Source organism: Taeniopygia guttata, chromosome 7 (assembly GCF_048771995.1).
Source record: "Taeniopygia guttata chromosome 7, bTaeGut7.mat, whole genome shotgun sequence".
Taxonomy (NCBI): Eukaryota; Metazoa; Chordata; class Aves; order Passeriformes; family Estrildidae; genus Taeniopygia; species Taeniopygia guttata.
The window spans coordinates 34,460,937-34,483,679 of NC_133032.1; the positions used below are offsets into that span (position 1 = coordinate 34,460,937).

Consider the following 22,743-nt stretch of genomic DNA (forward strand, 5'->3'; position numbering starts at 1 on the left):
ACTTGTATTTAATACTGGATGTGCTTAAAACATTAATCACAGATTTATGTTTAGAAATGACCATGTGAAAACTTCCAAAATCTGAAACAGAACAGAAACAAGCATTGCAGATGAAGGAGCATGCAGCACATGGCTGCTCAGCCCAACGCATGCATGTGCTGCTTGGAAAGCAGAAGCAGGATAATTACCATCAGGCTGCCTGTAAGAATGATACACCTGGATGTCTGTGATGGTGTGCCACGAGTTTATCAGGGAGAGCCTGTCCGAGCCAGAGGTTTTGTGGGCACGGCTGAGGGATTTGGTTTTCCCGTCTGTCCAGTAGATGTAATCTTCAAACAATGTCAGTGCAATCACCCCTGGGATGTCTTGATTAGGGACTGGAAGGAGAGATGCTCAGATTAATGTTCACCCTTAGGAAACAGTTAAAATATTCCCGACTGCACAGGCTGGCAGAACAACTGCTATGGAATGTCCTGAGGATAATTATGGTGACAACACACCAGCACCAGAGGGTCCTTTATTACCAGTTACAATGAAGGTGGATGGAGGACAAGTTTTACTTGCTTAGAATTGGTTGGCCCAGTCAGTGTTAAGGAAATAAAACAATTTCTGGTCAAAAAACCACCTCCAGATTTTAAATTAAAGGCACGTCAAACTTTAAAGTAGTAAGCAAAAATATAACTTTCCCTACTCTTTGCATAAGCAATATAAATTGGTTATAAATGTAATAAAAGTTATAGAAATATTAATAAAATAAAAGTTATTAGAAACCATCCAGAACATAACATATACATCTCCTGATGTTCTCTGTTTAATACCCTTTCATACAATTAATAGCATTTTATTTCATCAAAATACACTGACAAAAAAGACAGGAAAAATTTAAAAAAAAATGGTATTAAAAAACCCATTGCAGTAAAAGGAAATATTGATAATTTCTAGCATCGCCAATCACACAATATAAAAAAAAAATAAGTCCATAGCTACAGTATCACAAAATTATGAGCCAACATTATTTGGAAAAGGATGTAAGGACAAAATGGAGAAAAAGCTTTGGAGCATTCTTTATCCTTCAGTATATTCCTTAACCTGAAGTATTTGTTCCCAGTAAACAGTAACTGAATGCCACCTTTCTTTTTGCCTCCTTTAAACATCAATAGTAGTAATCATAGATGTCACAGGAGAACATCTGACCACAGTAATTTATTTATAAATTATAATCTTTTGTTCTGAATCACCTAATTACTGTTAGAGCTGAAAATGCAGAGCACAGCAGCTGACTGTCATGTTTAACCAGCACATCTTTAACACCTTTACCCTGTTTTCTGCATCTTTTTTACCTGAAAACTATTGACATAGAGTAGGCAAATCTCAAATTCCCGTTGGAAAATTTCATAGCTCATTGAGATCTGATGACTGGTACTGAGTATATGGAACAACAACTTAGAAAATTCCATTTTCTATCCAGTAGTCCTCCCTGTACTGAACTCCAGTGTAGGGCATGTTGCCCTCTGGTCAAGGAGACCTTCAGGCTGCTTGGACCTGAAATTATTTTCCCTTTTTATATGTCTCCACGAACCACATCTATCACACTGAAATAAGAATATGATATTTTTGAAAGAGTTTCATAGCATTTCCAAGAAATCAGTCAAAGTCCAAAGAAATCCTGGCAATTTTAATCTTAATCATCATTACAGAGGCAACTTTGCCACAGTTCCATACAGGGCACAGTACAAAAAGTGCTCTTATAATTTCTGTGATTTGTAGAGTCCCACTGTGTAATGTTCCCAATGAGAAATACAAACCAGGCTGACAGGACAAGCAGGATGGGACATCAAAAGCTGCTGCCCTGAATGATGCCCCAAAACTTTCCATAAAACTAATTATTTTATTTTTCAGTTCTGAGACAGTATTGGTTCATATACCTTATGATCCTTGCTTCTACTTCTGACACCAAATTAAAGATGTCAGAAGTCCCACTCCAATCTCTCTAAAGACAAAAAATGCCCTATTTTATCTGTCAGTTTTCTCTTTTTCTGATCAAAGTTAAGATTAAAATCAGAATAAAAGGGCATATAAAATCATTAACATACATGAAGAGATTTACATAGAAAAAAACTATTTTGATTTCATCATCTTTATTATTCCCCATCAATGAAAAATTCACCTAATTGTCATCTTTATTTTGGATATCCAGAAAGCAAACCCCATAGCCTCAGCATAGATATATGAATAAACGCTTATTCTTTGGTTTTGTGGATGTTTGTGGGTGGCCAGACAATTTATCCTGCCTTCATTGGATTAGACATACATCAAAATCCAGATGAAACTTTATATTCATGAGCTAAAGAAGATTCAGGAGATTACCATACACTGCCTGAATTGGCCCATCACACTGCATTAACAGGGAAGCCAAGTGAAGTGTGTGGCACAAAATATTAAATATTACAGTTAGACCACTGCATAGAAGAAAATTGTTCATTGATTCAAGTACAATTTTCTTTTATTTAAAAGAAAAACGAATTCTGCAACTACCAGGTTTAAAAGCTAAACTCTTTCAAACTTCTTAAAATAAACCCACCTTATCAGGAACAATGCAACAAATATTAGACCCTCTTCTTTTTATGTTCTTTAAAAGAAGAATGACAAAATATATTTATTTCTAAAAACTGGGTTTCCTATTATTACCATTTATAAATTTGGACTGTCAATGGCATAACACTCACAGATCCACGTTGCAGTTTGTCCTGTCACTATTTTTATTTCTGAGTAACTCTGTCATTTTAATGGGCTTCTGCATTAACTTTTCATTAGGTCATAATCAACACAAACTTGCACCATTAAAAGCTGTAAAAGCTAAATGTATTCTGTTGTGAAACATAGAGAAAGTTATTAAAAAATCAATTAAGAAAGCAATGAATAGTACAGATATATGCAAATGAAAATCCATTTAAAGTAAAACAGAATATAACTACAGAATCACTGGAAAATATTTCTTACAAAAATTCCACACTGACCATAAAAAGATAAAATTCTTATAAAAGAAGAATTAATTACATAACAGAAAAACTTATAATATTTATTGTAAGCTGACCATAAAACTCATTGTATTTTCTTGTAGAAAATAAACCTGTAAAGCCTTTGAGAGTTTTCTGAAAACAGGCATTGAGTGGCTACCAATTCTGACTTACATTGCTGTTTAAGGAATAGTTCTATCATAGATTAATACAATTTTTTTTTTTTTTTGCCTTTTAGCATGTTATAAGCAAGGAAACATCAGAACTGTTGATATGTAAGAGGTCCTAGAATTTATAGTTCCCATCAACCAAACAAAAATGAACAGAAAACAGGTCATTTTTCCATCTGATTATCTCATGGAGCAGTAAAATGCTCCATAATGCTCTTTATTCTTTGCCTTTGAGGATATCAGTGTTTCACACTTTCCAAAATTGCAGGTAGTGAATATTAATTTTTTTTAGAAATGTATGGAGTAGTAGAAATACCCACTTCCTTTTTTCACTCTTTCCTGCAAAAAATGTTTTAGCTGATTGATCTCATCATAAGTGACATACAGTTCTAATACTGTATGTCTAATACTAATTATTAACCCTATTCAATACTACTTATTAACCCTACAGCAAATTCTGTGGTGTGAATCAATTTTAAACAGGAGAGGAAGACTCATTGCTCCTCTTCCCTTGGCAAGCACTGCAAAACCAGATTATTTTGTATGAATTTAAAGTAAAGGCAGGTTAGTGATAAGAAAGCACCTCTGTTTCCTCTACATCAGCTATTTGAAAGCATTTCATCTCATTGCAAACCCATTAGTAAGAAAGAAATATATTCTGTTAAAGCTAAAAAATGTACTTTTGTGATTCCTTTCTCCACCACAACCTCCTCCTGTCAGAGCTGGGCAAGTTCCTTGCAATTCCTCCTCTCCTTACACACCTGCTGCCAACTCTGATTCTCTGGTGGTGTTTCATTTTACCCATAAATCATGGATTTTCTGACACTGAATGCTAATCCCAAACAGTGCTTGACCAATGAGGTAGATGAGAAAAGGGGCAAAGAAAGGAGGCAGAAAGGAGAAGGAGTGCACAGGCCTTTCAGGAAGCTGCAGAAAAAAGGAAGAAAAAACTCAGGCAGGTAATAAAAGGGGGAAATGAGGAGGCTTGTAACAGATCAGAAATGGTGGGAAATAAAAATTATTGGATACTTGAAGACTAAAATGACAATATATAACATAAGGGAGAGAAAGTGCTGCATGAACTTTAGAGAAAAGCCACAGGAGATTATGTGATTTATGTGATTATGTTGACACATGAAAACCATGACAGACATATATCTGTGTCTCTCTCTCCCCTACTTACAGATGTTGTATGAATTTTGATCCAAGAATATAAATTCATAGGCTGTAAGTCATATTTGTGAAACAAATGTTTACTTTTCTCTGAAAAGTGAACTCTGCATCCCTTATATTTTCTGAGTACATTTACTTAAACATAAAACAATGTTCATTTTATTTTAGGAATGAAAATCATTCCATCTAGGATTCCTGAAGGCATACAGAAGTGGAGCCCAGCTCCCTTGGCTCTTATTGAAACACAAGTTTTTCCAAAAGTAAGAGCAAATACAATGACTCAAATAGTAATAAAAATGGTGTCATTGGCAGGTGGCAAAATCAATGTACCATGAAAAAGTGTCCTCTAAAGGACAAATGTTGACACCTTCTAAGAGAAAAACAAAACCAAAACTATCAGTGCCATATTATGTCCAGAGGATGTGTCCTTTCCCTTTTCAAAAACAGGCCACTGCAACCTTGCCCTGCTCTTGTGCAAAATCTACACAAACAGAAGAGGTGAAAGATTCCTGTTAGGCTCTTCCCAAGAATTCACCCTGTTAGAATTCCAGTGCTGGGAAGCAATTGCTAAAAGTAATTAATTGTTGTTAAGCAACAATTTAAATTACTTTCTAGCTCCCTGTGGCATTAGAGCAGTTTGTTTTAGAATTTTGGCATCCAAACACAGAAAATTTACATGGGTGACCAAACCTGAAAAAGCAGGCTACACTATTTTGGATTCCATTCCCTGAAAATCGAGTTCAGAAACTTGATTTTCTGAACAGCAATAAAACAGAAATAAAAAGCCTACTGACATCTGGATCTAAATGGAACCAGTGGTAATCTCCTAGGAGGGGTTACAAACCCTCCAAAGACAAATTGCATCAAGGAAGAACAACACTTAATAAGAAAATAGCAATTAAACCTACAAAACCAAATAAACCTGGGGATTGCTGATCCCTTCTGCAGCAGTTCCTGGCCCCCACTGTCCTTTTGCCAAGTGAACTCCCTTGTAGCTCTTTCTGTCTCATTTTACATTTGAGACACAGTCAATACTTTTTTATTTCCTATACTACTTATTCCCGACTCTTGCTTTCTTTGATAAAGAATTTGAAGTGCTTAGTCCATAAAATTAATAATGAATAATGACAATAAGATTATCTCTATTAAGCTTGTGACAAAGTGCATCATTCTGACAGATATAATTAAATTTAAGTATATTACATTACATTATATATTACATTAAAATACTGTATTTTCAAGATATTTTACAATCACTATTACATTTATGAAATTGACACTTGGTTTAGAAACCTAAACCTGTCAAACTCAATGAACAATGAAAAAAAAATTAATGCATTATATAGATTAGCCTTATATAAAAAAAACTATATATATATAATATATATTGTTTTTAATAGATAAAAATATATATAGTTATACACATCTATCTCTCTATATATAATATATAGTTTTGGGATGCTATTACTCATATCTTTATTAACATGTCCATTCATAAATATTTCTTTCTGCAAAATTAATATATACATTACACATCCAGATTGGGTTAAGTATGGAAGATAAAAGTCCCAGCATTCAGTGGTGGGATATTTTGCCAGCATAAAAATGTAGCTGTAACAATGAAAACTGAGAATATTTCAATACAACAAGCTCACACAAAACTTGTTATACATCCCTGAACTGCTATCACTGAAGAAGCAGGAAATTTAGCCTTAAATCTAAACATCTTAAAGTACTAATGTGTTTGAGATATTAAAGTTCATGATTAGATATAACAACACCATGGGAATAGATGCATAATTTTTTCAAAATCTGCCCATAAAACCAATTGACAAAAACTAGGAATGAAATATTTTATTGTCCCACTTTAAAATGTTTTATTACCTTTTTTAATTCACTGTGAGCAGTTGTTTATATGCCAGTTACCCCACAGCAGTACAGAGCAGCAATAAATTACTCTCAAATATACACAAGTCACTATTTGAGTAGAACAACTGTGTGTGCTAGTGAGTTTTAAAGGTTTTTTAATTATATTTCAGATTTACAGAGACCCTTTATCTGTCTGCCTGCCCCTCACCTTAGACTCCTGTCTTGCTGGTTTTCATATCCATTCCCAGTGACCCCCAAGCTATTCCTTCTTTTATCTTTCCCTCTCCTGCCACCATCCAACTGTAAGGACATAAACCACTGGGATACTTTGGTTTATCTCATTTATCTTCTACTGAAACCATAGGAGCTGCTCAGCACTGCAGCTGCCTTGATCAAAATCCTCCCCTTTTCCATTGTGTTGATTGGAGCAGGGAGAAAACAAAAAAAACTGTGGTTTATGTTCTCTATCCTGATTGCCCCCTGACAGGGACAGCTGCATGGAAAGCAATGCCCATCCTATAAAATTTGTGATAGCACAAGTCCAGCTCATGGAGAAGTTTCAAGTATAGTGAACTACTTTCAGAAGTTTAAAACCTAATTTGAGCATATTTCACAAAAACAGGAGAATATACAGAAACCAAACTGTTGGCAACCTTTGATGCCTTAGGTTTTAGCTTTTATATTTTTCAGATTCTGTGCTTCTTTAGTGTGTGGGTCTGGGCTTCATATAAGAGGATAGTAAGCTCTCTTCACAGCATAGGAAGACAAATCAATTCCTTCTCTAACTGGGACAAGGACAAATTGTCCAAATCTCAGGCCTAAGAGCATAAACAACGTGGGCTGAAGAGAAAAACAAGAACGATGAGACTTCATAACCTAAAGCTGTAAGTGGAGAATTAACTTCAATATGCAAATGGAGCAGAACTTATAAAAATGAGAGACCCCGTGTCCAGTTGTGCATTTTGTGACCATTTTGGGTCATCTTGGGTATAGCCCTGGCTGGGCTCTTGTGCTGCCCAAGGTGGATCCATTGAGGCCTTCTAATATATCCCTAATTTATTCTTTAACTCTGTCTAGCCTCTGTTCTAGGTCAGCCTTCACAGGGAGCCACCTTCATAAATGGAGACTGAGCAACCTTAGAGTAAAGTAACTGTTTGAACTGCCTTTAATATAGGTGAATCTGAACAATTGTTCCTGAATATTACTCTTTAAAAGAGAAGGAGCACAATAAAATAATTAGATTTGGGAAGACATATGGATTGGAGAATTTTATAGGAACAATTATTAAAAGTGAATCCAGAAGTCAATAATGGAGAGGAAGCAGTTATCAGTTTGTGCCATCAGATGTGGCTACAACAAATAATTCTATAGACTCTTCTAAAGTTGGGAAAAAACTGTTGCCATATCAGAGCTACTTCTCATCTGCTCTGAGAAACAAACCCTCTTTCAGACTTATCTAAGTTTTAAGCTATGAGGACTTCCAGTATAAATCTAGAAGGAATTGGTTACTCTAATCTTTTAGATCACTTCTACAATAGGGCAATTTTATAAACAATTGTGTATATTCTCTTTTAAAACTCTGTGGCAGACTTCAGAATTAGACACAAATATTCATTTTCTACCTACAAATTCGTTACAATGAGCAGCTTTTGAAATCACAGGCACTAAAAATGAAAGTGTTGTAATCTCCAAACCCCTTGTTCTTGTTACTTCAAAACTTGCAGTCTCTCCAATTCTGAGAATTGCAAACATTCAGACAGAAGCTGTCTCAAGAACAGGGTGTTTTTTCAAATTGAGTTACTCCAGGAAAGTTATTCTCTGTTAATATTATGCATAAAAAAGTAATTTAATAATAATAATTTAGTTAAAGTGCAACACTTTTCCATTGCTAATTTCCATGCCCCTGTCAGATGAAGGAATGGAGTGCTCAACTTTTCGTTTTTACTGTATAAACTAACAATTTGACACAGTTTAAGGCCTAATCTCTGAGAAGTTTCTGTACTTCCTAAATTGGACTGTCAGATTTCCCTTTTATAGTTTCATTATACTGAAATGCTCATCTTCAAAGAGAAATGGGGGAATGCAGGCAGCTCTGGGAGTTAGGAGCCCTGAAGGTTGGGAAAACGTGCATGGAGCAACCAGATACCCAGGGAACTGTGAAGCCTGCATCTCTTCTGGGAAGTGGGAACAGAAAGCAGTTAAGTCTTGACAAATTCTTAAATTTTTTATTTATTTTTTTTTAAAGCTTGTATAAGTAAACCAGCTTAGTGCTTAGCCAGATTAATGCTTCAATACTTGCTTAATCATTTACAATGTATAACATTTGTGAATGCTGCAGTGCTGAATTGGCTAAGCTCTAAAGACAGTTTATATAACCAAGCATTAAACTTCAAACAGCTCAGCAAGGTCATCGCTGCCCCAGCGCCAAGAAGAGCTCCCAAGCACTCTAAGATTTCTGGCCTAGTTAGCATGTTTTCAAAATTTTTACTAGAAGTCTCTTGGCAATTATAAAAGACAATTTTATTGAAACGCAGAGGAACTTTACAAGAGAAAAGCAGCAAATGTTCTCCTCAAAAAAGTTTTAAGGTTCAGAAGAAACAAACTAATTTAAAAACCCCATACTTGCTGAAGAAATGTTAACACCAATATCTAAATACATGTAAACTCTCATTGCATGTAATGAACACTCTCTGGTGTCAATAATTAGACTAAGATTATTGTGTTTACCCTAAATTATCTGATGTGGACCACAGAACACTGCACACCATCTCACACCATCCCTTAATGGTATGAAATCCACTAATTCTGATGAGTTACTAATTTTCTGGGTCTTTTGAAATCTCTGTGCCATTTTCTGATACATTTCATAACAAAAAATTTAAAATCAAAAAAATCATAGTCTCCGGAAAAAACTTCAGAGCAAGACAGCCTTATCCTCAGAGGTCACAGAAACAGGTGAGAAAATGATTAGTTTGCTATTAGGAGCATTTCAGATTGCATCACTATGAAAATGTATTTTGTGGTCACCACATCTGTGCCTTTATCCTTCTCCATTCCAAAACACAAAGGATAAGAGCAAACTCAACCATCTCCCCCTTAGTTAACTTTGACAATAAAAAATGTCCAAAATGACAAAGGAAAACAGACCATGAAATCCATGTGAAAAACATGCCTTAAAGGAACACAGTTATCACAAGAGAGACAACCTAATCTTTTCCATTTAAGTGCTTATCACTGTGGATTACAGATATCAGAAGGCCAAGGGGAATGACAGTTCCAAATACTGAATTTGAACACTGAGCTTCTCATATTAAAATTATTATTTTACAATGGCTAATTTTCATTATCCAGAATATTTCCATTCTTGTGCTGAATCACAAAGAAATTAAAAAAATTTTTTTTTGTTGTTTTTTCCAGGAAAAAGCAGGGAGAAAGGGAAAAGACTGATTAAAGGCAAATTGATCATTATGTGTGAACTCTGCAAAACTCTCAAAGCTCCCCTTGGAGCACCCATGGGGCTGTTTCATCTGTTTCAGACACCAAGAATTCTATCCCTGTTTTGTTAAATCCACAGAAACTTTTCTACAACTTCATTTTGATTTGTTAATGATGTTTTAAGTGAAACTCCTGACAGCAGAAAGCGACAAGAGGCATTAGGTGTGGGCAGGCAGGAGAGAATCCAGACAAGGCCACAAAGATGATCCAAGGTTTGGGAAGCTGCCATGAGAGCAAAGTCTGGGAGAACTGGGTTTGTTCACTCTTTAGAAGAGACCCTCATCACCACATTCCAGCCTTTAAAGAGGCTGCAAAGAAATGGAGACTCCCTTTTTACATGGAAAAGGCGAGGGGTGATGGGAACAGGTTACTCTTGGGAAGATTCCACCTGGAGATGAGGGAAAATTTTCACAATGTAAATATTGGAATACTGTCCCAAGGAAATGGTGGATTGGACCATTGGACCATCCATAAGATGCAGCTGGACATGGCTGTGGGTCATCTAGACCATGCTTTTCCCAGAAAAGATTGGACTAAGTGATCCATGAGGTTGGACTAGGTGATCCGTGAGGTGTCTTCCAACCTCATCCTTTACGATGATTGACTGAGGAAAAAATCTTCTTTCACATTATTTAAATACCTCAGGATCTTTCTCCCAAAGCTCAATTCTTATGGCTTGAATATTTATACACCATCTGGACTTCAAAGAGACATGTCCTCAAAAGCAGCACGATACCAGCTTTACACAAAGTCACTATTGCTTTTGGAGCTTGCCTCAGATACTTCACTGGTACCAAATTTGGATAAATTTGCTGTGACAAATTTCCTTCTTCTCCAGGATCAGGCATCAGAAGAAGACATTAACTCTGCAGATATAAAGCAGTTGAAACTGATTTTACCCAGTAGTGCAGGAACTCCACAGGTTGGAGACCAAGGCAATGGACACTAAAGATGCTCTGGCTGGACTTTTGCAGCTATCTCCTGAATTTAGTGACAGGAGTTCATTTCTGGGGAAAGAAAAATTCTCAAACTCTCAGGCTGAAAGGGAAGACTCTGGAAAGTTTGACCACTGCAGTCAGTTTAGGTCCAAGAGTGACACATTGGCTACTATTTACTTTCCTTTGGAAGTTCCAGAAAGAAGAGTAAGAGGATAATTGTATGAGAACAAAAAGCGGGATAGCAGCACAGAGAATGACATCAAGAGGAGTAGGGAGCTTTGCTTCCTCTGTCAGAAGAGCAGATTGTCAGCAGGAATCCAGCTCAGGGCTATGTCTGAGCGAGGGCTGCTTAGGTGAGCAGGTTACAACTGACTGGTGTTCATCCCAAAAATAACACATGGACATTATGCTGAGATTAATGGGAATGTTTACAGCTCTTGTAGCTACTGCTAGAGTCTCTCCAATCTACCATCTCAGACAACTGCCACTGAATTATTCACGATGTATTTATAACCTACAATTCATGAATACAAGGGCTATAAAACTTGTTTTGCTCTCCCTTTTTTTTTTTCTTTTTTATTTCATAGTGAAGCTTTGATCTGAAAAGAAAGTAGTTATTACATCAGTTGTGGTTTGGAGAACACCTGGAGGCACCCAGTACTAGATAAAAGCCTAAAAGAGCCAAAATCCATGAAGTTTTACCAGCAGTACAGCAGTGCAGAGGTTTGGATAAAGCTTGAGGAAGGAGTTCAGGTAACAATTTCATCTCAAATAAAACTCCCAAAAAGTTTTAGTAGACCGATACTATTTCATATATTTGCATTAAAATGAAAGATCTTTAATTACACAATTTGAAATATGAGAACAATTCATCATAGTGCAGAATTTTTGTTTTTTGAATACTTTACAGATAAGTGACACAAGCTTTTTAATTATCTGTCAGGTGAGAAGCAAAACACAGGGATAAAGATTAGTTCATTACATAAGTATTTCAAAAGTTATAATTACACCCATCTACCAGGAAAACTCCAAATTAGATTTGAAATACTGGTCTCATGCTGAGCAGACTAATGGCTTTTCCAGGCTTTCTAAAGTGGGAGAAAAGGCTGATTTTATCCCCCTATTCTGACACATGGCACACAGGTTCACTCCCTTCTACTTTTACTCACTTTGTAACTTAATCAAGAAGATGTCTATATATGCCAGAGTATAAAGGCTGCCTCAGATTACTGTGTGTGTTCCTAGATCTTCTTTTTCTATTTGACATTTTTCCCACAAATACATAGTACTGCATGTTTAAAAGCTACTCATATCCATAACAGAGAACAAAAATGAAAAGCAGATATTAAAATATTGATAAAAGGAAAAAAAAAATCTCAAAAAAGTTTGGAAAAAGGTTTTAAAGGACAGTTTTTACATAACTATGCATAACATGGAAAGCATCAAAATGGAAAAAAATAAAAACTGAAGAGTTGACCAACCTTTATGCCTATGAGATCCATCCATGTCAGAAAACTCAATGTGATTCTCATCAGCCCAGTACAGTCTGTGGTTGACATAGTCTATGGTGAGAGCCATGGGTCTGGATATTTGAGTTTCTATAACCACAGCTTGCCTGGATCCATCCATCCCGACACGGCCAATGTGAGGGGACTCACAGCAATCGATCCAGTACAGGTATCTGTGAAACAAAACACAGCAGCTGAGTAACAGTGATGCCTCAGCTTTTAGCTTTTATATTTTTCAAATTCTGTGCTACCTGTGTGGGTCTGGGCTTCATATAAGGGGATGGTGAGCTCTCTTCACAAAGTAGGGGGACAAAACAATTCCTTCTCTAGCTGGGGACCAAGGAAAAATGATCCAAATTTCAGGTCCAAGATCATAAATACTGTAGACTGAAGAGTGAAAACCAAGAAGGATGGGACTTCATAACCTAAATCTATAACTGGACAATTAACTCCAATATGTAAATGGATCAAAACTTATAAACTCGTGACTGGCCATCCAACATTGTGACAATTTTGGGTTCATCTGGGGGCTCAGCTCTTGTCCTACCCAAAGTAGATCTATTGAACCCACCTAATAAATCCCTACTTTATTCTTTAGCTCTGTCTAGTCTCTGTTCTATGTCAGCCTTCACAAGGCATCAACAGCAATAATTGACCAGATAAATTCTGGCTGCTCCATCCCTGGAAGTGTCCAAGACCAGGTTTGATGGGGCTTTGAGCAACCTGGGATAGTCAATGGCATCCCTGCCCATCTTGGGGGTTTGAAACTGGATGATCTTTAGGTCTCTTCTAAACCAAACCAATCTGTGACTCAATGCTTAATTTATTTAGTGGATCTCAAGAATAAATCAGTAATTACTCTACAAATTTTCCCCATCCAGATAAATCTTTGCATTTTTCTGGACCTGTCTGTAAATAGGTGTGCTGAATGTAAAGGGTTTGAATAGGAATCCTCATGCTAGGTGTGGTTTTATTAAATTGATCATGGACTAGCAAAATGTGCATTTAATTGGCTTAGTCTTGATACCTTAGAATTTGAAGCATCACCCAAACTGGACTTTGTGAAGCTCACATCCTGCGTAAATGGCATCATTAATTAATTTATTAGAAATATGGTATTACATCTACTTCTTTTTTTTTTTGATACATATTACAGAACTTTTTTTTTGCTGTTACGCAACCACATAATGCAAATTGAATTGCTTCAAGAAGTACTGGCTCCAAAACATTAAAACAGTTTCTTACACAGAGGGTTTAAAAATGGGTGAAACACTGAGAGAGACTGTCGGAAAGCTGAGCAGCAATTTTCCCCTTGACATGCTATTTAACCACAATTCAGAGCGTGTTAGCCATAAATAAAGAAAAATTCCATTATTTAGTACATGGATTCATGTGGCTGCTGTTGTGTGCCATTACTCAGAACCTCAGGACAGATCTTTCCAGCTGGAAAGCTGATCCTGCTCTACAGGCTTTGGACAGGCCTTCCAAAACCCAGATGCAGCTCATATTCTTAATAACCACCTGGAACAGAATTTGTGTGCAGGAGGAAATGGTGGCCCTGAGAACAGTTACAGGTATCCTACAACACACAGGTGCAATATGCTGGCACCCAGCCTGCTCCACACGAGCAGCAGAGAGAGGGAACTTTCTCCACTCTCTCCAACAGAAAATGTTTTCTTTGGAAACAAACTGCATGGCAGCAGCAGGATAATTCACTAAGCATTTCTCATTTGTGAGGGGGAAAAAAAGCCCCAAGATACAAGCAACACTGTTTCAAATTATAACTCTGAATTTGAGGTTTTATTTCCAGTAAAATTCTGTATTAAAAGAAATTATATTTATTATATTTATGATATGCTGAATAAAGCTTATATTCAGCAATAAAAATTGTAAAAAACAGCTTTGGAAAGCTGTCTATACACACCAAAAAAAAAAAAACAAAAAGCCAGTAAGTTTTTATACCTATTTATTTATATATCTAAGCCTTCCTGAAAGAGTGGGGCTCTCTGTGCCAACTTTGTAGAGTGATTTTTGTATAGTCAGGGATGCCCAGGCAACCACTGAAAGATCGCATGTATTCATCCCTTGAAAACATTAAACAAAGGTCTTCATCCTACCTTCCCAATTTTACAGTGAAGAAAGGGTACAGTTACAAGAAAATCAAATTCTAATTCTAAGAAATAGTAGAAAATATATTTTATCTGTAAAAAACTAGTAAACTGGATAGGTTATATTTTTTATACAAAGAAAAACACTGTGTTTTTTTGTTTAGTTTAGAGTCCAGATAAACACAACTTTCTCCTATCACCGAATATTAGATAAAAAAAAAACAAACAAACAAAAAAAAAAAACAAAACAAAAAAACCCCAATAAACAACAAAGTATTATTTTCTATTTTTTGAATAAAAAATATTTTAATATCAAGTCAGGATTAAGTAGGAAGTACTGAAAATTGAAGCTGCTTCTTACCCAGCTTGAGGATCTAAGGACAGATCTCTGGGAAACTTCACTCTCTTGCTCACAAGGACAGTTGGGTACAAGCCATTGAGTTTAGACACCTCAATAATTCTCTTTTCAGTGTCAGACCAGTAGAGATTCTTCCCAATCCAGTCGACAGCCAGGGCATTGGGAACAGCTGTATTGTGAACTACCTGGAAAAGCAAAAATTATATTAGTTATTTATCTAAATAACTGGGAAAAGGAACAATAAGCTGAGAGCTACTGATGCCAGGATATTGAGAGACTGGATATTTCATAAAGCATGTAAAAATTGGGTATTATTCACTGCTAAACACTGACACTTCTCAGGTAATGACACTTCTTAAGTAGCTACAACAATGTGACCCTTTTCTCCTAGTGAGGGAGAATGGAGCATGCTATGATATTGTAAAGAGGAAATTACCAACTTCTCTGCATTATGCATGAACTTTTAAAAACTCTTGATTTAAAAACTATTTAAGATTTTTCATCTTAAATAGCTAGTTTTCTCTTAATGTAAAAAGACAAAAAATATCAAACAAAACCAAACTTTTCTCCCTTTCACTATTCTATCTTTTGTTGCACAGGACGGAGTGGAGATGTGGCTGCTCTCCCCACAGCATGCCCTTGAGCACATCTGCTTCTCATCTCCCCATTTCTCTCAGCAGACCCCATCAGTGTCTCCTTCATTCTAATGTCACAGGAGTGCCATATGTCATCGTGACAGAGAGACAATGAGAGCACTCAGAGTTACTGGCTGGAAAGGAAATATTGGGCTCTTATTTCCAACATTCATGTGCCAGAAGAATGAGGAACTTCCCAAGAATTTGTTACATTTCAAAAGGATGATATTGTTAAGAGACCTAAGTAGTTTAGCCAACTACTGGAAAGCCTACAGACTACTGACAGGGATGTGTTATTCTCAGGGGTTTTGATGACTTGGATAATTCTGGAACTTGAACAAATTCTTCTAGATATATGTGGTTACAAATCTCATCATGACAGCATGAGTCAGTCTAGCTTGTCTGTGAGTACTTCATGTCAAGTGTTCAGTAATATTTGAATATTCACAATTTCAGTCCAGTTTCTCCTAGGCTTGAAAACTTGATTCCTGAGAAGATCTATCCTGACCTGATGTCTACTCCTGATTAAGTTCTGATTAGGTCTGTGCAGCTAGAACTTCAGGAAAAAAGCCCCACAAATCAGAAAGCAATACTTGAAAATTTATGAGATTTCTTAAGCACTAATAATGGGTTTATTACTGTGGTGAACATTCTAATTTACTGTTATCTTCATCACTAACAGCATGTGCACCAGAGTATAAACTTCATGTATAAACCTGTATTATATATAACTGAATGTGCTAGTTTTAAATTTATTTACCATCTGAGGACATGGAAAAGCCTTCAAGATAAGCAGGGATATGCTGAGATGCTTTAAATCAACTTTGCAGTTATGAATATATAAAAGCACCTTCTCAGGTTGTTACATAATTTATCACCTTATAAATTCTTTTTAGAAAGTTAAATTCCCGGATACACCACCTTTTTAATGGGAATAAGAGGTTTTATTTTCTAAAGCCTCCACACTACCAGCTTCACCAGTTTATAAATGTGTAATTGCAGCAACTGCTGCGCTGGCACAAGGGACATTTCATGCAGAAATGGAAAACTCTGGAAATTTAGGTAGTGGTTTAGCTGCCTAAACACCAGACTAGAGCATCAACCAAATTAATCAGTCTCTCTTTCTGATGACTTTTCCTTGGGAGAGTCACTTCAACCTGTCCCAGTCACTGAGATCACCAGTGTGGCACTTCTGTGCATGGTCCAGCTTTTGGCTTCATGTCCCACTAACATTTGGGAATCTAAACTCTCCATAAAACACTGTGTTAACAGCTGAACACAGCCATGTGAAAAAGCTGTCATTTCAATTTTGTAAGTATCTCCTCCATGAGCAGAGGCAGAAGAAAAATGAGATGCCATCAGGCTTCCCAGAGCTGGTGTGCTGAAGAAATGCCATCTCCTGCAAGGGGAATCCGAGGCAATACATCAAATAGCGTCATTTACACTGAGAGCAGATCTATTTATAGCAAAGAATAACACAACAGTGGGAAGATATTGAAATAAGAGATTAATCAGGGGGAAAAAACATAAAAACTATCTCTTGTGTAAAAACAACCCCATTAAAATATGTATGCAGGTTTGCTAGATAACAAATAAAAACCCCAGCATTTAAATAAAGAAATAATTATAATAATTTCATTTCAAATAATTGTTAATTATGTCAGCTATTAAGTACGTCCTACGGCATGCTAATAAAAAAGTCAAAGAATCACAAAAATTTGGCTCTGCATAAAAGGTTACTTACAGACTATTAAAGAATTATAATATATAATTCTTGCTAATTTTTTTCACCTTACTTTTAGCTTTTAGAGGCCAAATCTGGGCCAAGTTTTTCAGAGAAAACATGCTTTTGTATGAAATTTAAATGGACTTATTTTTTTGATTATTGCTTTGACTATAGCATCCTATATGAGCAAAATTGTAATCGACATGATACTTGTATAAATTGCAAACTGATTGAAAAATGAAATATCCTCATCCTAAACCAAATGTCCTCATCCTAATTTTCTTCTAGTGGTTGTTCAACTTTTTGATATTTTTCTTAAAAAATAAAATTATTAATGAATCAGTAGAAAGATTTTTTTTTTTTTTAAAATAGTGTTCTACCTGGCTATTAGAACACTTTTAACTGGGAAAAATTCCTTATTCTTGAAATAGAGAAGATTAGAAATAAAGAGTCTGAGTAATCTCCAGCCCTCATATAATACTGAATCATCCAGAAGGGACAGAAGCTGAGGAGGATGCTTTGGAAACTGTTTAAAGACAATAAATATGATTCAAGGATTTAATGGATTTTGAACCCCACACTTTTTAAAGACAATAAATATGATTCAAGGATTTAATGGATTTTGAACCCCAACTTGCCAATCTTCTATTTTTTTCCCCACACAAGTAAAACTTCTGGTTTTACTTTCACCCCAATGCAATCAGATTGCCAGAAGTGCTCATCACTTGCTTTTTTTTTCTTTTTAAGAACAATTATTTTGGTGTGAAGGAGGCAAACAAGGTTCACTGAAGCCAGTGAGTTTCAAACCCTGACTCACATAAGGAGCAAAGCTCTGAGGATGTGTCAGTCCACGCACCAAGCTGAGAAGGAAAAACACAAATCTTTTCTCTCTGCATGTTTGTTGGTGTGCTGAGAGGCAACAAAATTCATAGGGTATGTTGCTGCTCATTTAATTCCCTGTTTCAGAAGGCCAGACATAATAGAATAAACAAAGAATTCCTTACTACTTATCACCAGTTCTGGGAAAATGTTCACAAAAGTCAACAAATGTGCTTAATAGTGGATTTGTGAACTTAATCCACTACAGAGGCAGAACAGACAGGCTGTGCAGAAATAGGAGTGCACTTTTACCCTTCACAGCAAAGACACTGAGTTATTTTAATTATCAGTGTAGTGGAGGTGAAACAAAAACAAACTGAAGATCACAGGAAATGTTATATAGGAAGAAATAAGGCACCAGTGTATTTACACAGCTTACACCTAATTATAGCTCTTTTCTTTGGCATCCTGGAAGCCACATGGAACTGCCAATTCAGTAAACTGTCAGGTAAGTCATAAGGAATTTAGCTCCTAAATACAGTTCTCCTTGCCACTATCTTTACTTCAAATAAGATACAAATGCAATTAAATTTTACTAGGACTTGCTAGCTCATGCTGTGTTTGTATTCAGACACCAAAGCCTCACAATCTGGGTTAAACGTATGAAGGAGCATTTCCCAAAGCACTCAAAAAACTTAATTCTAGTGGTGACATTATTAATCCTCAATTACCTTGATGTCACTTCCATTTAAAGACATTCTGTTTATGCGACTGCCATTTGGTCTGCTGGAATCAATCCAATAAATGAACTCTTCTCTGTAGTCAAAGTCTATTGCAATCACATTGTTCAGCCCCTAAAAACAGGAAAAAAAAAGTCTATTTATTAAAATGTTTGAACACAAACTGCTGGATAGCATTCAGAATGCACAACATATTTAATATTCCTAATGCTTTATTTTACTGTCTGCATATTTCTGAAGCACTTCCCTCTCTTTTCCATACATTACTTGTAAACAAAGACAAAGACTGTAACAGAAATAAATATGGTGACAAATTGAGTCACTTCAAAAAATGCAGGTGATACATGAAACTAAGTGAGGCTCCTGTGTTTTCCTATACTCTTATTTAAATGAAGTTCAGCAGTAAATACTTCTAACTTTTGCTCAGTTTTGCTGCTGATTACTACCTTTGGCCTTTCTTTGGCAAACTAGATGGGAGAATCAGAAACAGTATAATGTTTATGACATTTAAGTAATGAAAAAATTTACCTCAGTAATATAAATTAATCAGGAATTCAAAATGGTGGTGGTGCAAAAAGACATTTATGTTAATTCCTGAATGAGGAGGTTTTGACTTAGATGCTATATTATAGGTACTCTACATATATGTATTTATAGATATGTGTGTGTGTGGATACAAAAATTGTGAAAGGTGGAGATCCAGCAGGCACCTGGGAATCTCCTGTGGCTCCAAGTACAAAGCCAACACATTTAAAAGAGAGTGGTGATTGTATCTGAGGTACTCCAACACACTGGGAGGAGCAATCATACAATAATGGCTTTTCATCCCAAATGGCAGATAAGGAAGAAGGAGGTTGCATTCAGATGATGCCTCTTATTTCCTTATCTGCTCCATAACCTGCTGAATGTTCTGATATGTAGTGAAATCACAATTATTCTTAATATGCCAGGTTGTTGTTATCAATGAAACACGGAGCAGCAGCGGTGAAAGGAACGGATGCGGTCTGTATTCCCGCTATAAATTCAAGGTCAGTTAATCAATTCCCTTATCAGCCCCATGGCATCCTGCTCTCAGGTAGATCAGCAGCCTCCCTGTTTAGTGGAATTCATTGCTGGGAAGGGGTGTGCTGGACCAGCCAGCTCCAAAGTAAACAACTAAGCACAACAATATTTAATATTTAATCGTACAGAAACTGATACATGGCTTATCCACCATCTACTGCTGTGTAATTACTGTAAATCTACCTTTTGATCAAAATGTAGAGGAAAAGACTAGTTAGGCTGCACAAATCATCATGAAAAAAAGCCTGAAACAATTCAGTGTAGGAAGACCACTCTCATTTTTCAAAAATATCACATACATACAGACATTTTTCACAAAACCAGCTGCAGCTCTGTAACTGGGCTGCAAAACACTGTTCCTGTCTCTTTTCCTCCCATTAGTATAATTGCATCTACAGAGAAACCCCCACCCAAAATTCTTAACCTAGGAGACAACAGGTCAATGAAAACAAAGTATTATTTAACACAATTTTATAACATTTTATAAATCAAAGTTGGCAATTTGTAAAAAATATGGCCTTATCTCTAAATATTCCACAACACTGTAAAAGTTTCCTAAGGATCAAGACTAATACAGAGAATTGACTGCCTGAATATCTTTGGTTTCAATGTTTTATTTTGGGTGAGTTTAATTTCAATTTTTATCAGAACATCAACTGCAGGTAAAGAATTATGTATGTCTGTAACAGAGTTTTCTGTCCAGACATAATTTCCTCTTTATCATATACATATCTCACTTAAGCCCTCCTATCATAATTTTTTATCATTTCACAAGAAATTTGCTTTTTAGAAGGAATAGGGAAGATTTCAAATGGCATCAGCTGCCTTAGTCTCTCATCATAAACCTGTGGGTTTGTTTCTGTTAAACACAGCACACAATATATCCTTGGCTGTGATTTGTGTTCCCTTGGTGCCCCACTTAAAAACATGGAGATAAAAATCACAAATAATGAGGAGGAAGATTATCTACTCTACTTATTGAAACCCTGAGGATTTTGATGACTAGGAGTAAAGGAAATGGAAAGCAAAGAGAATACATGAGACACAATTCAAACAGTTGTACGGTTTATGTGAATTGGAAAAAAAAATAGAAAATAAAGAAAAAGAAAATAGAGGAAAAAGCTGGCACATACTCAGAGAAGACTGGAGGAGCTCCTACTTTGAGCTCCTTTATTCTGAGTTTATATGAACAACTATTAGAATGGTAATCACAGACCAAACACACAGAGAGAAGGGTGGGTTTGCTCGTCTGCCAGAGCCACTCTGGTGTTTGCCATCACCTGATAGATGTGCAGCAAAAAGCCAAATCCATCATGGACACAAGGATGTCCTTATGAGGGACACAGCCCCCCTGTTCTGCTTGTAAAGAAGAACAGGCTTTGACATCAAATGCTGCCTTTGCAGGAGCAAAGACCAGTGGGTTCAAGAGCAGAGGTGTTTATCAGCCCAGTGCATGAATGGAACATGGAAAACACATATTTTGTTCAGTGGCTGGGGCTGCTTGGGTTCTAATGTCCATTGAATTCAGGACCCGTCAGCACCAACCACGAAGAAAATCTCCTGTGGCTCCCCTCTTTTCACAGGCATCTATGAACAGCTACACCAGCAAAAGAGGAGAGAGGCAGTGAGATGCAAATGAGAGGGAACCAGAAGGATTTCAGGAGAACAGACAGGCTTTCACAATGTCTAAGCTTAAATAAAGGCAATGTTTCATTCAAGATGGTTAATTTAATAATTACTGTTGTGAAGACCTGGGCACCTCTCTTGTGACATTTAGGTGCATAGCATAGTGACACAAGAAGTTACAAAAAGCCTGATTATATTGATGGGGAGTAAATAATTTCCTAGTCTTACTACAATTGATCCATTAGTATTCAAGGAAATCAATCTTTTTATTAAAACATTTTGTAAATCTAATCTATGGCAAATAACTACACTTAGGTGAAGCACAGAAGGACAGCAGACTGCTAAAAATGGCAGCTCTGTATTTACTGGGTGACATGCTATTTTTGTGGTTTTTCACTTTTTCTTTTCTCTGTCATAATATTTTAGAGTAATTACTTTAAAATTAGCTTTACACAAAGATAAGAGTTCACCTTTTTTAATACCATAAATATTGGGATTGCCTGTCTGAAAATAGATTTAGATTATGGCAGTAAGCGGCCCCAATAGTACATGGTTAAATAGGTGGGGATTTTTTTTTTTTTTAACTGAAATAGACAAATTGCACAAAACATATTGTGATGGAAGAGGATCACAAATAACATAATTTTTTAGTACATCAGAATGACTGACAAAACAACTGCCTGAGCTTTAATCATGTCAAATCCAGAAAAAATAGTCAATTAAAAGTATTATAATAACTCTGAAGGTACTGCAGTTGTTCTGTGGTGCACACAATGCCAATTATAGGATGATGTTTCTGTCAGTTGAAAACTTTAGAAAATAATAAAAGTATTGAGTTAAACTTAGAGCATGGTACTATGGTTATACCTGTTTCAACAAAGTGTAGTTGGATCCATCAGTGCTAATTTTTCTTATTTCATGATGATCAGCCAGAATTAAGAAAGGTTCCTCATCTAAACCCCGGGAGAAAGAATATATTAGACTAGCTTTTACGTTAATTTATGGAAAATCAGGAATACAATGCTGAAATACAGATGGCTTGAAAAATAAATGTTACATGCTCTGATCAATGTTATGGATGAAAGAAATATTTAAAACATTCAAATGCTCCAAGAAAGATCAATGATGCAGTATAAAAATGAACAAAGCAATCAATTAGTATATCTTTTAATGCAATTTAATTCTTTTGCCTTTGTAATATGGGAACAATACTGTATTTTATCCTAATTTAATGTCAGAGATTAAATGGGAAATATATTTCATTCCATATGTTTTAATTTCAACATTTCCTTTCAATTTAAGACTGACTACTAATTACGGTTGCAAACCAAGCTTGTTTTGACCATTGCTTTTTGAGGTTTCACTAGTCTGAATGATACAGCAAGAAAGAAACAGCTACTCATAAAAACCTTGATTTTTTTGAGTTTGAACTGAAGCCAGATTTGTGTAACCCTGGCTTTCTGGTTTATAAAAAAATATTTACTTTCAGATACTCATTC

At 36.0% G+C, this 22,743-nt stretch overlaps 1 protein-coding gene across 4 annotated transcripts in view; it reads right to left on the reverse strand.

The window, feature by feature from the left end:
• LRP1B (LDL receptor related protein 1B) overlaps nt 1–22,743 on the reverse strand; it is a 630,666-nt gene that overhangs the window by 79,472 nt on the left and 528,451 nt on the right. For all 4 annotated transcript variants that reach the window (XM_041717598.2, XM_032749504.3, XM_072931733.1 and 1 more), the window contains 5 exons: nt 22,112–22,197; nt 18,548–18,670; nt 14,640–14,821; nt 12,144–12,343; nt 189–377 (listed from right to left, as the gene is read on the reverse strand). In XM_041717598.2, coding sequence (XP_041573532.2) covers nt 189–377; nt 12,144–12,343; nt 14,640–14,821; nt 18,548–18,670; nt 22,112–22,197 — 780 coding nt within the window. The remainder of the gene's footprint in view (nt 1–188; nt 378–12,143; nt 12,344–14,639; nt 14,822–18,547; nt 18,671–22,111; nt 22,198–22,743) is intronic.